We start from the raw sequence: 17640 nt of genomic DNA on the forward strand, positions 1-17640 counted from the left end.
TGGAAGTAAATTGCATTTTATAGACTGATGCCAGCTCGAAAGGAGCAAAGCCATTTTGGAAATCTAGTTCTTGGCCAGTATGCGTTTGGGCACGACAGCGCCGTTAGTTAAATAGATACAAAATGAAGGGCGAGGAGACGCTTTTCCACCCACACTTTGTGGAATAGGTAATATTTGGGCTGCACCTGGGTCTTCTTCCTCGCATTCCAACCTGGAAAGTCTGGAATAAGAAAAAGATGATTAAAGGTGGGATCAGTTACGCCCAGGTTTCACCCGTGCGGTGGGCACAGCAGGAGCATAAAAGGAGAAAATGGAAGTGTCAGGAGACCAAAGGGCAACAGATATAACAGAGAAGAGAAAAGCAGAGGAGAAACCACAAAAGCATACCAGGACATGCAATTTTCAAAAAATTCATGACCTAAACCGTTAGTAAGTAAAAATTTGTGGCTGACACCACGAGTTCAGAGGAACCTTTGCTTGATTATTCTCCATTCAGTGTCAGTGTATTTATGCTGCTTGACTACCTCTGTAGGGAAAGGGAGAGCTTGTAATGCATTTGTAAGGTTGTTGAACTGTTTCTATTTATTAAGTAAGAGGGGTATAAAGGGATTTTTTTTTTTTTGCTGCTGCTGCTGCATAAACCATTTTTTTCCTTAAGTACTTTGAATGAAACCATTAAACTTGGCTAAATTTAGAGAGAAAATTATTTCTTAAGTATCATCTATGCTGGAAGTTCTCTCTTAGTATGGTGTGGAGAATTTTTCAGTTATCATTCTTTGGGCATTGTTCATACCTAAGTAGGTTGCTTTTGATGACTTCTTCATCTGATGGTCTTTTGAAAATTAATATGGGACAGCTAATACCAGGCCTCCCCGCATTTAGGGAGAGTACTTAGAATGGGGATCCCATTTTATCGTCAGTGGATTAGCAGTCAAATATGACCTACTAGAAGAGGTTGCCTCAAGCCCAGTTGCTTGTGTGCATTAGACTATAAGAGTGATACTGTGGCGACAGATGCAGATTACGTTGAGTGATAAACTGTATTTCCTGTTCGCTGTTATTAGTGCTGGGCCTAACACCGCCTCAGATAAAGTATAAATTGCTGTATGCTGTAAGACACACTGGACATATAAGATAACCATTTGAAGTATAAAACATGACTCCCTTGAGAATGATGTATGGAGTTTCCTGATTACTGCAGGCACACTTAAGAGGAGATTCTAATCCACTTGCTTTATAAAAATGACCTTATCAGCTTGGTAAAATCAAGGGCATTTTGAATCTGACCATAGGTGTGTCATAATAAGGTGCGTCTTATAAGATTTGCTTCTGGTGGATATGCAGCATGAAGAATGAGAAGATTTACTGGATACTACTAGTTTGGCTTATTTTCTTTGACATCTTTTGTTTAACATGTCGTATATAACAGTATTTAAGGGGGAAAAAAACCCTCCCTATTAGTTCACTGGAAGCCACAGAATTGGCTCCAGGCCTTTCATATTGCCTTTCCCATCTTAACTCTCTTTGTTACTGCCCCTCAGAAATATTAAAGAGCCTTTGGGTATGCTCTCCAATGGTTTCCTCACCATTGACAGTGCTTTCTAGGAAAGGCCAAAGGGATGCTCAGATGTACCCTCGCATATCTCTAAATTAACTGGCATGCCATAGGGGTAAAGATTGTAAAAGCATTATTCTGGTTTCAGAGGCAGTCTATAAGATCTGTTGCTGAACAACTTTTTGGTGACCCTCAAACAGTTAACCATATTGCAACAGATGGGTCACCATGAATGCTGTCATGTCTTAGGTACCCAAGGGGACCCACATGATGCTTGGAGATCTACACGGAATGTAATCCCCAAATCACTTCTCTCTGTACAGACTGCTTGGGGGAAGGATGGCTGAAAAAGGATGCTTTGGCTCTTAAATGAACAAAGCCTAAATTAATGCCTAGGACAGAGATAAATGAACCTAGTTAGCTATTGTTATGGGCCGAATTGTGCCCTCCACCCCCAAATTCATATGTTGAAGCACTACTATGCCCCCAGTGCCTCAGACTGTGACTGTATTTGGTGACAGGGCCTTTAAAGAGGTGGTTAAGTTAAAGTGAGTCCCTTAGGTTGGGCCCTAATCCATTCTAACTGGCATCTGTATACGAGGAGGAAACTTGGACGTAAAAAGAGACACCAAGGGCACTCATGCACAGGAGAAAGACCAGGTGAGGACACAGCAAGAAGGCGGCCGTTTGTAAGTCAAATGGAAACAACCTTGCTGACACCTGATCTTTTATGTCTAACCTCCAGAACTGTGAGCAAATAGGTTTCTGTTGTTTAAGCCACCCAGTCTGGTGTTTTGTTATGGCAGCCCTAGCCAACTAATGCAGGTGTAACTTCTCCTCCCAGAATTAAGTTTATTTGGTACTCTAAGTGTGTTTAATCCACGTACTGTCCATCTATCAAGGGGCCATTTAGCCATGCCAGCAGGTCGTGGGGTGGGGTGAGATGGGGTGCTGTAGCTGTTCCTCAGAGGAAGTGCCTGCTGTAGGGCGTGCACACCTTAAATTCTGAGCAGACCACATGCAACTCGCATCTGTGTTCCAAAGCTCATCTACAGAGGGCTCCTGAGTATCTTAAACTTGAAGTTAAATTGAGGTCACACACAAAACTAGATGAAGGAGTGAGTTAAAATGTACTAGACTTAAATTGGATTAAGTTAAAATATACTGGATTAGGGACTTCCCTGGTGGCGCAGTGGTTAAGAATCCGCCTGCCAATACAGGGGACACAGGTTCAAGCCCTGGTCCGGGAAGATCCCACATGCCACGGAACAACTAAGTCCGTGCGCCACAACTACTGAGCCTGCCTTCTAGAGCCGGCGCTCCGCAACAAGGGAGGCCACCGCAATGAGAAGCCAGTGTACCGCAGCAAAGAGTAGCCCCCGCTTGCCTCAACTAGAGAAAAGCCCGGGTGCAGCAACAGAGACCCAGTGCAGCCAAAAATAAAAAATAAATAAATTAAAATATACTGGATTAAAATGTATTAGAACTAAGAATTAAATCAAGTCTCAGACCCTCCCTGCTGCGGAAGTTATCATAGGTATGGAAATGCTGACCTCTTGCCTTTGTTCAAATCCTAAATTTCACCTGGGGTAATTATATTATCACTGTGTTGAATTCTCTTTGAGAAGACATTTGCGTTATTGTCCCCATCTCTTAAAAAAATTCTCATGTAAGCCTTGTTGTAATATGATCTTTAGTTATTTTAAATGGCTCCCTATTCTTATTAGTTATAGGATGTCAAAATTTCACGATAGTTTTAAATGAAAATTTCTGTATGAATGTAGAACGTAGAGATTTGCTGCAGTTTACAGACATTTCTAGAAGGAATAACTCCTAGAGTAATGATTTTAATAATAATAACTCATTATATATATAGAGAGAAAGTATTTATTATGTGAATTATTGTGCTAAGCTCTGCGGAATATTCAAAGACAAAAACGTATGTGGACATTATCCTCAAAGACCTTATGGTCCAGTAGGAAAGAGAACTACGTAATCAAGTCAGTATGGTACAGAATAGAAGTGTTAGATGCAATTTTAACAGTAATGGTTAAAGTTCTATGGGAGGCAAAATATGGTATCACAATAAAGGCTGTGTGTGTGTATATATATATATATATACGGTATACATACAGATATATAGTATATATGTACATACCTATGATGTTTTCTTTACTATTTGTAAACAAATTTTTAAATAACCTGTTTTTGAGCCTTGTAGCACGCTGGTATGGTAGGAAGGTAAGGTATTATCATCTCCAGATAACAAATGAGGACACTGGTGCTCAGAAACCTGCTCCTTTAAGTGCTGACTTAGTGCTTCTCTGTTTTCTGTCCACTGTGTCGGATAATATTTAAAGTGGACTTTACGTGCAGAAATGCAGTTGGTATAATTTCCTGGAAGAACCCACAGGCTGGCAGACACTGTAGTAATGACTTGATGAATGAACTCTTGAGGAACAAAGCTCCATGAATGAGGTTTGCCCCAGTATATACCGGGAGTGAGAGGAGGCTACAGCCAAGGCAGAGCTGTGGGAGCCTCCCCATTGAGGCTGCAGAGGCCAAGTCTCCTGTTGAGGGAGGAGTGATTGGGAGGTGGCGGAGGATAGATCCTGGAATGCATCATTACACTCTTAATAAGGTTTTTATGTTTGTTACATAACGTATGTCCCCCTCCTCCATTCTCTGTAACGGTTTCACTGTTTTGTGTTCATTGCTACCCACCATTAGGTTACAGATTTGTTGAAGAGATAAGCTGTGTTTGGCCCCTTATCCATAGCTGGACTCTACTGTTAAACACCTTTTGGATCGCTGTCAGTTAGTCAGCTTTGTGAAGCACCATAATCATGTTTCTTGTGGACAATCTGCTGATGATTTCAATATCATGGTATTGTTTCTGACCAGAAGAATATGGATGGAAATGCTTGATAATTATATTCTGTTTCTTGTATCTAGTTTTTAACCATGTGTTCTTAGTCCTCTTATAAATGACGCTCCTTCTAAACTCGTTTCCTTTGGAGCTCAGTCTCTGCTTGTAGTCCACTGTCCTTCATGTTGTACATTCTGTCCTTTTCTCTTTCACCCTCCACCTCTCCTGTTTGTCAGAGGCTCTCTCCTTTTCTTAGCATCAGGAAGAATTCAGTGGTAAGTAGAGAGGGAACTCAAGTCTTTAAAACATCTCTAGGCTGAACCACTGCTTGCACAAAGCCTCTGCTAAGCACAGCAGCTTTTTTAGTCGGTTACTATAGAGACAAATGACGTTAGATGGAGTCACGCTTGACGGAAGCTAGGCAAGTCAGCTTCCTGAGATTGGAGGCCTTATATGCAGGGTTATTTAGAAAAGGTAGAAAACTAGAAAGGATAGGAAGTGGAAAGGTTTCACAGTGAACTGATAGCTAATTAATTGGTAGATCTTGTTGGTAGAATTTGTGCCCGTTAAGGCCTTGAATCCAGCATGCAAAGAATCTATCTCCAAATACCCGCAGTATGATCACACAGTGATTTTTTTTTAATAACAGATATATTGCTATCAACATTTGTATACAGATTTTTGTGGGGGACATATGTTTTCATTTTTCTGGGTATATGCTTAAGAGTGGAGTTGTTGGATCATGTGGTAACGAGAAGCTACTAGACTGTTTTCTAGAGTGGCTGCACCATTTCACATTCTCACCAACAGTGTATAAGCTTTCCAATTTCTCCATATCCTCACCAACACTTGTTACTGTGTCTTTCTGATTGTATCTGTGGGTGCTGTGAGAAGTCGTTCTCACTGTGGTTTTGATTTACATTTCCCTGGTGGCTAAAGAGGTTGAGCATTTTTCATTTGCTTATCAGTCATTTATGTATCTTCTGTAGAGAAGTGTCTTTTCAGCTCCTTTAGCCATCTAAAAAATTGGGTTATTTGTCTTTTTTATGGTTAGATTGTGAGTTATTTATATATTCTAAATATATATAGAATATATAGTCTCTGATAAGAGACTTGTATTTACCAGGTTTGCAACATTTTTCTCCTGTAGTGTAGCTTATCTTTTCATTTTCTTGGGGGTGTCTTTTGCATCACAAAAGCTTTTAATTTTGATGAAGTCCAATGTGGTAATGGCATAACGATGTAGACCACCAGGACAGAGTTGATTGTCCAGAAATAAACCCATACATTTATGGTCAGTTCATTTTTGATAAGGGTTCCAAGACAATTCATTAGGGAAAGAATCGTCTTTTCAAAAGTTACTGCTGGGAAATTGGACATCCACATGCAAAAATATAAATTTGGATCCCTATTCACACCATATGCAAAAAATAATTCAAACTGGCTCAAAGACATCAACGTAAGGTGCTAAAAGTATAAAACTCTTAGAAGAAAACACAGGCATCCATCTTCTGGCCCTTGATTAGGCAGTATTTTTGAGAGATGATAAAAAGCACAAGCAAAAAAAGTCTGAATATGGGGTGTTTTTCATTTATGTCATTTTAAATTTCTTTGAACAATGTTCTGTACTTTTCACAGTATAAGTTTTATATACTTCTTTTGTTAAATTCATTCCTAAGTATTCTATTCTTTTTGATGCTTTGTAAATGGAATTACTTTCTTAATTATATTTTCATATTCTTCGTTGCAAGTATATAGAGATACAATGGATTTTTAAAAATTGATTTTGTATCCTTCAACCTTGATGAACTCATTTTTTAGTTGTAGTTTTTAGTGGTTTCCTTAGGATTTTCTATATGTAAGATCATGTCATCTGCAAACAGGGATAGTTTTACTTCTCCCTTTCCCTTCTGGATGTCTGTTATTTCATTTTTTGCCTAATTGCCCTTCCTAGAACCTCCAGTACAGTGTTGAATAGAAGTAGTGAGAGTGAACATCCCTGTCTTGTTTCTGATCTTAACAGGGAAGCATTCAGTCTTACATCAAGAATGATGTTAGTTCTGGGTTTATCAGGTTGAAGAAGATGTCCTTTATCAGGTTGAAGAAGTTCTCTTCTGTTCCTGGTTTGAGTGTTTTTTCATGAAGTGTGGTTGAATTTTGTCAGGTGCTTTTCCTGCCTCTATTGAGATGATCATATGCCTTTTGTCCCTAATTCTGTTAATATGAGGATATTACATTAATTGATTTCCAGATGTTATACCACCAATCTTGGATTCCTGAGATAAATCTCACTGGGTTATGGTTATATAGTCCTTTTTATATATTGCTGGATTTGGTTTGCTAGTATTTTGTTGAGGCTTTTCGTATATGTAGTCATAAGAGATATTGGTCTTTACTTGATTTTTGGTGTATGGGTAATACTGTTCTCATAGAGAATGAGTTAGGAAGTATTTCCTCCTTTTCTACTTCTAAAGAAGAGTTTGTGAAGGATTCATATTTGATTCTTTTAATGTTTGGTAGAGTTCACCAGTGAGGCCATCTGTGTATGGTTTTCTCTTTGTGGGTAGTTTTTAAATTACTAATTCAATCCCTACTTATTATAGGTCTGTTCAGACTTTCTTTTTCTTCTTGAGTCAGTTTTGATAGTGTCTTTTTAGAGTTTTGTCAATTTCATCTAAATTATCTAATTAGTTGATATACAGTTATTTGTTGTGTCCCTTTGTAATACTTTTTATTTCTGTAAAGTCATTTATAATGTCCCAACTTTTTGATTCCTGATTTTAGTAATTTTATTCTTCTCTCTTTTTGGCTTGGTCAGTCTAGCTAAAATTTGTCAATTTTTGGATTTATTCATTTTCTCTATTGTTTTTATATCTCTGTTTCAGTAGTTGCTGTTATATATTATTTCCTTCCTTCCACTTGCTTTGGATTTAGTTTGCTCTGCTTTATTTCCAGTGTCTTAAGGTGGCAGCATAGATTGTTGATTTGAGATCTATCTTCTTTTTTAATGTAGACGTTTATAGCTATAAGTTACTCTCTAAGCACTGCTTTAGCTGCATCCCATTAGTTGTGGTATGTTGTATCTTCATTTTCTTTCATCTCGGTGTTTTCTAATTTCATGTTGTTCAGCCACCTATTCATTGCATAAATACCTTTCTACACTATCTCTGATAAGTAGACTTTCCACTTTTACTTAAAGATTACTTTGATGAAAAGTTTATTACTTTGAAAAGTAGCTCATTCCTTTTTAAACACCTCAAGGTTTCCAGTAGTTCCCTGTAAAATTCTGCACGTTGGTCTCAGTTATTTCTTTTGAAGCCACCCCAAATTAGCTTAATTGATCTTCCATAGGATAGTTCTCTAAATATGTAATAATTAGTACTTTCTCTTCTCTAAATCTTTGTTTCAGGCTAATCATAGCCTATGCAGTAAACTACTTTTTAAGTGGCATTATTTCCATGTCCTTCATTATTTGTTTACTTTCTTTTTTATTAGTATTTCTTTTAAAATTTGATGTCTCAATGTAGATATTAATACTGTACATCAGGAGTCGGCAACGTTTTTCTGTAAAGGGCCAGATATAAATATTTTAGATTTTTGAGGGCCATTCAATGTCTGTCACAACTACTTGACTCTGCCATTGTAGTGTGAAAACAGCAATAGACAATATGTAAATGATGAGCATGACTGTTCCAGAAAATGATTTTTACAAAAACAGGTGGTTGGGCCAGATTTTGCCCACAGATCATAGTTTGCTGACTCCTGCTCTGGATGTTATCTAACCAGTGCAGAACTTAGTGTGATTTTATCTTCACTTCTGAATGCTAGTCTTGCCTTAATGTATTTTTGAGATTGTATTGAAATATTCTGAGGGGAAGTTGGATATAATTCTCATTTATGCTCCTCTATAGGTAAGGTGGTTTTTCCCCCCCTCTGGCTTTTTTCAAGACTTTTTTCTTTACCTTTGATTTTCTAAAGTTTAAATCATATGCATAGGTATGGTTTCTTTAGTGTTTTTCCTGCTTTATAGTCTCTTAGTTTTCTGGATCCATGGTTTGGTGTGTGACGTTAATTTTGGGAATTTCTCATTATTGCTTCAAATACTGCTTCTGTTCCTTCTCTCTTTCTTCTTCTGGTATTCCCATTACATACACTGCACATATGTTACACCTTTTGTAGTTGTTCCATAGTTCTTGGATATTCTGTTCTGTTATTTTCCATGTTTTTCTCTTTACTTTTCAGTTTTGGAAATTTCTACTGAGTATCCTTATTCTCAGAGATTCTTTCCTTAGCCATGTCCCCTCTACAAGTGAGTCCATCAAGGGCATTCTTCATCTCTAGTGATTTTGATCTCTAGAATTTCTTTTTGATTTTTTCTTAGACTTTTAATCTGTTTACAATGTCAGAGACAAATTTTTGATATTCAATGTGAGAACCTGGTAGAGCTCTTGGAGGTGAAACACAGAAGTGTGTGTACCCACCCCCTCCATGACTGGGTTCCTAAGGAATTTTTAATTCTCAGAGTTGTCCACACGGAGACTCCAGCAATTTGCCAGTTACAGTTCAGGGTTTCCTGTCCCAGTGCTGGTGCCCATAGAGGCTTCTGTTCTGGTAAGTTATAATTCTCTGTCTTTCCAATTTTGGGGGCAGCAGTTTGCCCTGTGAGCTCATTTTTTTTGATGGATCTTAGAACAATTGTTGATTTTTCAGTTTGTTTAGGTTTTCACTTTTTAGGATGGATTAGCAACTTCTGAGCTCTTTAAGTGCTGCACCAGAAACCAGAGGAGCTCACATAGCTTTTTTCCTGTGTTTTCTTCTATAAGTTTTACATTTTTCATTTAGGTCTTTAATTCATTATGAGTTAATTTTTGTATTAAATGTGAGGTATGGAGAAATATTGATTTTTTTTTCTGTTTGCATAAGGATATCCAATTATTACAGCACCATTTGTAGAACAGATTATCCTTCCTCCATCGAATTGCTTTTTCATTTTTATCAAAAATTACTTGACCATATATTTGTGGGCCTATTTTTGGATTCTTATTCTATTAAAAATAATTAAAAAATAGTTTATTGCTAAAAAATGCAAACCATCATCTGAGCCTTCAGTAAGTCATAATCTTTTTGCTGGTGGAGGGTCTTGTCTCGATGCTGATGCTGCCGACTGATGAGGGTGGTGGTTGCTGAAGGTTGGGGTGGCCGTGGCAGTTTCTTAAAATAAGACACCAGGGAAGTTTGCCACATCAGTGGCTCTTCCTGTCACCAATGATTTCTCTGTAGCGTGTGACGATATTTGGTAGCATTTTGCCCACAGGAGAACTTCTTTCAGAATTGGAGTCAATTCTCTCAAATCCTATTGCTGCTTTATCAGCTAAGTTTCTGTAATATTCTAAATCCTTTACTGTCATTTCAGTAATCTGCATAGCATCTTCAGTAGCAGTAGATTCCATCTCGAGAAACCACTTTCTTTGCCCATTCATAAGAAGCAACTCCTCAAAAAGTTTTATCGTGAGATTGTAGCAATTCAGTCACATCCTCAGACTCCACCTCTAATTCTAGTTCTCTGACTATTCCCACCACACCTGCAGTTACAGTAGTAACAGGAAAGATCACCGATCACAGATCACCACGAGAAATGCAATAATCATGAAGAAGTTTGAAGTATTGCAAGAATTACCAAAATGTGACACAGAGACATGAAGTAAGCAAATGCTGTTGGAAAAATGGCACCAGTAGACTTGCTCTACTCAGGGTTACCACACACCTTCAATTTGTAAAAAACACAGTATCTGTGAAGTGCAGTGAAGCACAGCTCAATAAAACAAGGTATGCCTGTATCAGGAAACTTGTCTACAATATGACAGCCAGAATGACAGATCCAAGGTTCAAATCCAAGTCTAGGTGGCTCCAAAGCCTTTGCTTTTGACCAGCTCTGCTTTATTGACTGGTATAAAGGATGACTCAAAATCTGATAGTACTTATGAAGGGAATCCTCTCCTTCACACTGTGACTGGCAGCAAACGTTTCATTTTCATCACTGGACTGCAGTATCTACTGTTCTCTGTCTTTGGACTCTTCTCTGTAAACAGCATGTAGTTCAGCACTTATTGTCATAAGATCTCTGGAGATCTGTTGCTCCATCTAAAAGTTTAGACTGCTCAGTGAGCGTACCTACCAAGGACAGACAGAAAATTTGGGGACTTCTGTCTGCCACAAAATACTCAATAACACATATTAGATTTTCAGAACATAGAATCTCCCGAGATCTTCCAGTGAATGGATACCTGAAGTAGCTGTCCTGATGCCATCTGTTGTTGGTAGAAATTAAAGCCTTGACTCTATCCCCTTCCCTTTAAAATATAGGAATTTATTTACCTTCATAGTTATATGATACACTTTCGAAAATAAAAGCTAACATAGCTTGCTTGTTTCCTTAGGTCTGACGGTAACTGCTGTAAAAGACTCAGGAGAATGGAATTTGGAGGCTGGGGCGTTAGTCCTTGCAGATGCAGGCCTTTGCTGTATTGATGAGTTTAATAGCCTCAAAGAGCATGACAGAACCAGTATCCACGAAGCAATGGAGCAACAAACCATAAGTGTTGCTAAGGCTGGGTAAGAGTTTCTTTTCTTTAAAATGTATGGGAATAGTGAGATTAGTTAATATATGATTATGGGAAAATGTGAACCATATTGAACTGCAATGTATGTTTGGTCCTCTAAGAGATTATTAATTATCACCATTCAACACACATTAGTCTTCCCATGGAGATACGTGAAGAAGTAAAAATGAGGTGTTGAGAAAAAGTAAGGGAAGGCTAAAGTATAAATGTAAGTTGACTTAATTCTTGCAGGGAACTTATGAAGAGCTTTCAATGCAGCATTCAACTTGTCCTCTCATTCAGTAATTGTGTGTCTACTCTGGGCATAGTACTATGTTAGGAATTTTGAAAGATTTGAAAAGAAAAAAAATGTAATTTCTGCTTTCCATGGCATTCTCCTTATATATCCTAATGGAAGGTTTATCACTGCATATAGAAACCTAAATAATAGCATAAGATGAAGTACCTACTGTGACTCAAGGAGACTCAGAGGTTCAGGTATGTGAGTCTCTGGCTGCACGTGACCAATGAGGAGGAAACTTAGGTAGGTTCAGATAGAAATCCATTCACCCAGGTGCTGAGGTGGTTATGGGAAACTTACCTGGCTACAAAGACTGACCATCAAGCAGGCTGCCAGGTCATCCAAGCAAAGAACAGAGCCAGAACTATCTCAGTCCTAAGGCTCCTATTATAGATGTGAGGCTAGCTGATCAGGCAAAAAGGGCTGCCAGCAGAGTCTTCAAACAGCAGTGGGTACCTAGGAGCCAGGCAGACACTGGTAGTTAGGGATTCTGTGAGATCTATATATACACTCACAAAAAAGGAAAGGGGAGAGGGCGGAAAGAGAAGGATATACCCCAGAGGAAAAAAATACACGAAAAAGCTATGCGGAACCATTATCACATCTATTCATTTCACTTCATATATAATCATTCAGAGCCTGGCATATGCCAGGCACTGGGCTAGACCCTGAGAAGTACAAAGATGGATACAACACCATCCTTGAGGTGTTCAGTATTTTGTTGGGAAAGATTGAAGAGCAGCAAAGGGATAAGTCCATAATGAAAGTGTTATAAGAGAACATACTTTAAAATAATGATTGCTTCTAAACTCTTTATCAGGGGAAATTAGAGATATAGTTTACTAAGTGTCTTCAAGGCTACTTTCTCTTTTCATTATGTCTCCATTTAATTAGCACCTTTGCTGGTTGGTAGAACCTATGGTTTATTTTGATACGCCTTTTCCAGAGGCAATCTGAGACATTTTGAAAGATTCCTAAATAATTAACCCTTACATCAGGTAAAATTGGGACAAATGCTATGAACCTGTTTTAGAAAGGGAGAAAATTAGCAGCGCTGTATGATAGTCTACAGAAGAAATCTTTGGAAGTGAAAATATTTTATTAACCACTCCTACTGCCTTACCCTCTGCTAAATGTGAATTAGTATGAACCTTTTGTGCTATATCCATAAGTATGTCATAAGGTCCAAAAGAAATGTTCTTGTAGCTAAACAGTGTGCCCTCAGATTGGACAATCTTGTCATAACCATGACGACTTTATGCACTGGAACAGTGCTGCTTTTCGTACTATTTGTGGTGAAGGACCAGTTTTATTGTTGTTTTTCAATCCACCACAGAGCAATATTTTTATAACATAAATTTTATTTTTTAAATGAAATAAAAAGGCAAAGACATACAAACCATAAGCCTGAGTTCTTCCACTTAGGATGTAGAAAGCCGTAAGAGAATGTCACTCTCATCCTAATGAGAAAAATCCAGAGAGCCCACAAAAGTCATAACTTTCCGAATGTATCAGAGGGCTGAGTTTACAAGGAAATCAAGGGGACTCAATTCCAAGGCGTGACAGGCCCCTCCTAGGAGAGATGAGCCACATAGACTGTTCACCTTTGACAGAGCATGAGAGGAAGTGGTGGCTGCCATAGAAGCAAATAAGAGGAAATAACTAAAAAATTTTAAATTCCCTGAAGTCCAAATATGGGATAGGGTATCAGTTTAGAATAACTGGGAGCCCCAAGTACAAGGGGAGTTCTCACTTGTAAGCCCTTCCTCCTTGGGTCTCCACAGATGCCTCGCCTGCCCTCATCATTCATGCAGACCTGAGGGGGGGTTGCTGCTGGGTACTAGGCACGAAGCCCTGCTGCTTCTCCAGACACATCTTTCATATGAAGCAAAATTTTTAACTCACTGGGACCAGGGCAACAAACCCTCTCATCCCCGGGCCTCTGGAGGAAGGCTAGAAGCAAAAAAATCCTTCTGCCTCAGGAGGAGGTTAGAGAATCTTCCCTCCTTTCTTCCCAAAGGAGCCAGGCAAAAAGATGCTGCTTTGGGGAGGAGGGTAGAAACAAAAGCCATCATCTCCTAAGGGAAGGGCAGGAAAATCTCTCGGGTCCAGGATTCTGACCCAATACAAAGCAGAGGTCCGTGCCACTGGGAAAGGGAGAGAAAGACACTTCCTGCCTGAGACCCACCGCAGATACATGGCAGGGTTCAGCTGCCACAGGTGGGAGGGACAGGAAGGCTTACAGCTCTCTCTCTGGTCTGTCCCCTCCAAGAGTAGATACACAGCGCCTGCCTAAGACCAGGAGACCAAGAACCAACCTGGCCCCAAAACAAGCCTAACACCAGTAACACGCAATAGCAGTCTGCCACTGGGGAAGGCACTGGAGTGCAGAATGAGACCCCTCTGGTGCAGGTATGCAGGGACTGCTGAAAGCTGAAGGTGGAGCAGAAACTCCAAGGATAATGTTCCAGCTCTGCCCCACACCGCCACACAAAGCACAGGGTAATGACAGCTCAGCATAGAAAGAATTTGAAGTCTGTGCTGCACTAAGGGTAAAGATCACAACAGCAGTGCCAATCCCCGGCCTAACTGTGATGGCCTTGCACTCTACCTGAAGTGGTATGGTATTATTTGAAGGTAGACTGTAATCAATTAAAGATGTAAATGCTAGAACAACCACTAGAAAATAAGAGACAAAACTAAAACTAATATGTAAGTTGTGGAGGTAAAATGATATCATAAATAATCCAAAAGAAGGCAGGAAGAGAAGAAAAAGGGAACAAAGAATAGATGAGACAAAGAGAATATAATTAGCAAGATGATAGATTTATTTATTTGGACCACATCAACATTTAAAACTTCGGAGCATCAAAGGATGCAATGGAGTGAAAAATTAACATGTGGAATCAGAGAAAATATTTGCAAATAATGTATCTGAAAAAGAGTTAATAGCCAGAATATATAAAGAACTCCTACAGCTCAGCAACACAAAATAATCAAGTTAAAAACTGGGCAAAGAACTTGAATACACATTTATCCAAAGATGATACACAAATGGCCAGCAAGCACATGAAAAGATGCTCAGCATCACTAATCACTAGGAAAATGCAAATCAAACACAATGAGATATCACCACACAAATGTTAGGAGGCTACCATAAAGCAAACAAACAAACAAACAAAAAGAGCAAGTGTTTGTGAGGGTGGGGAGCAATTGGAGCACCTGGAATCCTTGTGGATTATTGGAAATATAAAATATAAAATGATGCAGCCACTGTGGATAACAGTTTTGCAGTTCAGTTTCAGTTTTGCAAGATGAAGTGCTGGAGACTGGTCACACAACAATTTGAACACATTTAACATTATTGCATGTACACTTAGAAATGGTTAAGATGGTGAATTTTATGATATGCATTTTTTTACCACAATAAAAAATAATATACAAATTTGAAAAAATATAACCCATTCACATTGTTGTACAACCATTTATGTACTTTTCAAAAGAGTTTTCTAGCCAATAGGAAAGTGAGGGTGAGAAGATACTTATGACTCTCCAAACTTACTTACTTCATTTGTATATGAAGGTGTTCACAGGGACTCCTTGTGTTTATGAACTCAGTTGATTCTCCAAAATAGTTTCAGAATTATTACCCCAACACCATTGCCTATAACAACAACCACAAAGAAACTAAGTAATATTTAAGCCTTCTTTGCAGTTCTTTTTGGGTTTAGAGTATATTCCACTAAGGTTATATATGGTCAGAGTGCATGTTCAAAAGTTATTTGAATTAATTCTTTTCTTTGTGTGGTCATATTACTGATTTGGTATACAGTTAGGAAACAGGTCTTTAAACCTATGTTTGTGTACACTTTTAGAGTTTGCCTTTTGATTAATTTTGTTTTCTGAATTTGTAAAACATATTTCAAAAGTCAAAACTATTATACCAAGGAAGTTACACTCATATCCCTTCACCTTCCATTCTGTTTTCTCCTATCCCTTTCATAAACCTTGGTTTCTGATTTATCCTTCCTATGTTCTTTGTTTTAGCAAAAATAATCAAAAACACGTGTGTGGGTGTTTGTGCACACGTGCATGTGCACCTCCCCTCTTTCTTATGCAAAAGATAGCATAATATATATGCTCTTTGGCACTGTTTTAATGGTATCCTGTAATTATTATATGTAGTGTCCTCATTATCATTTTTTATATGTTTTTTATAAATTCTGCAGTTTTGGTTTGTACATCCCCTTTTTCTCAAGGTTTGTTTTAAAGAGTTTTTTAACCTCCAGGTAGAAGGACCTTTTGAAAATTATTTGTTTTTCAATGGTGCTATTCATTTCTGGTTTTATTGCATTGTGGTTAGAGAATGTTGTTTGTATTATTTCTACTTTAAGGAACTTCATGAGTTTTTTTTCTTTGTGGCCTCATGTTAGAACAATTTCATGACTGGCCCATCTTTGTTTGAGAAGTTATATTCTTTATAATCAGGATGTGATACACACACACACACCTATAAACTATACGTTATGAGGTCTTTTATATCTTTATTTACCTTTTGTCTGTTTGATGTGTCTTAGGCTGAAAGTGGTTTGTTAAAGTATTATTATTGTGTGTCTGTTGTTTTCTCTTTGCATTTCTCACATCAGAAACTTTGCATAAAGTTTCTGCTTTATCAAGGTAGCTGCTGTGGCTTTAGCATTTGCAGTTTGTGTTAATGCTGTGTGGCCTGAATTTTACCTTGCCTGGTATCAAAATTACAACTCCTGATTTCATATTATTTACATTTGCCTGATATATCTGCCTCTTCCTTTATGTTCAGCCTTTTGATTGCAATTTGTTCTCTTGTATACAGCATAAAGTTGGTTTTATTTTACTTTGCTTTGTCTTACAAGTAACCTGAAAATCTTTTTCTTTTAATGTGAGTTAAGCACATTTACATTTATTGGTATTACCAATATGCTTGGTGTCAAGTGTTTCATTTTTTTAAAAACTTCGTTTCTTTTTCTATTTGTTTGGCATTTAGGAAGGTTTGCATTCTTGTTATACATTAGGAGTTGGCAGATTTTTTGTATAAAGGTCCAGATAGTAAATATTTTACGCTTTTGTGGGCTATATAGTCTCTGTTGCAACTACTCACCTCTGCTAATGTAGACAATATGACTGCATCAATATGTCTATGATGTGGACAGAATAAAGAAGCCATAGACAATATGTAAAAGAATAGGTGTAGCTGTTGCCCAGTGAAGCTTTACTTTAAAAATAGATAGTGAGCTGGATTTGACCCGCTGGCTGTAGTTTGACGACACCTGTTCTAGGGCTTACCTATAAATACCTTTTTTTTTTTTTTTTTTCGGTATGTGGGCCTCTCACTGCTGTGGCCTCTCCCGTTGCGGAGCACAGGCTCCGGACACGCAGGCCCAGCGGCCATGGCTCACGGGTCCAGCCGCTCCGCAGCACGTGGGATCCTCCCGGACCGGGGCTCGAACCCGTGTCCCCTGCATCGGCAGGCGGACTCTCAACCACTGCACCACCAGGGAAGCCCTATAAATACCTTTTATAATGCCTGCAGCCCCCTTTATCTTCCCTTGGGAGCTTTAAATAATATCCTTTGACTGTACTTCATTACCCATTTGGTAACCAATGAGCATATGCTACTTTCCCTTTTCTCCCTTCTCTTTACTATTAAAAAAAATGTTATATTATTTATACTTTGTCAGGACAAATAACACTTATATTTATATACTCTTCTTCTACTTTTATACCTTCCTTGGTTTTGGTCTTAGACCTAAAATTAAATATATTCAGGGCTCACCATCAATCCTTTTGCCAGAGTATCACTGTCATCTCTTGGTTTAATGAAGGTCTCCTCTAACAGATTCCTTGGGAGGGGTTCCTGAATACTGTACTGAGTTTGTGCAGGTTTAAAGCTATTAATCTTTTTCATAGCTTTGATACTTGAAGAACAGCGTGACTGGATATAAAGACCTAGCCTTATACTTTCTTTCCTGTCATCTTGCTTTGCATGTTGCTGTTGACAAATCTAATGCCATCCTGATATCCTTTGCTTTGTAGGTGATTTGATTTTCTTGCCTGAAGGCCCAGAAGGATTTTTCTCTTTGTGGTTTAAGTGTAATACTTTTATTAGGCTATATCTTAGTTGATTATCCTTGGTCATTTTTTTTAGATGTTAGTGAGCTCTTTGAAATGTATCAATAGAAGACTTCATTTCTCTCTGGAAATGCTTCTTGAATTATAGTTTCACATATTCTGTTCTTTGTTTTGTTTTTATTTTTCAGAAATTCCAATTACATGTATG

General features: G+C 38.2%; 1 protein-coding gene across 2 annotated transcripts in view; it reads left to right on the forward strand.

Annotated features, from left to right (window-relative positions):
* MCM9 (minichromosome maintenance 9 homologous recombination repair factor) overlaps positions 1-17640 on the forward strand; it is an 82717-nt gene that overhangs the window by 38947 nt on the left and 26130 nt on the right. For both annotated transcript variants that reach the window (XM_060114801.1, XM_060114802.1), the window contains one exon: positions 10862-11036. In XM_060114801.1, the coding sequence (XP_059970784.1) occupies positions 10862-11036 (175 nt within the window). The remainder of the gene's footprint in view (positions 1-10861; positions 11037-17640) is intronic.

The sequence above is a fragment of the Mesoplodon densirostris genome, chromosome 12 (assembly GCF_025265405.1).
Source record: "Mesoplodon densirostris isolate mMesDen1 chromosome 12, mMesDen1 primary haplotype, whole genome shotgun sequence".
NCBI lineage: Eukaryota > Metazoa > Chordata > Mammalia > Artiodactyla > Ziphiidae > Mesoplodon > Mesoplodon densirostris.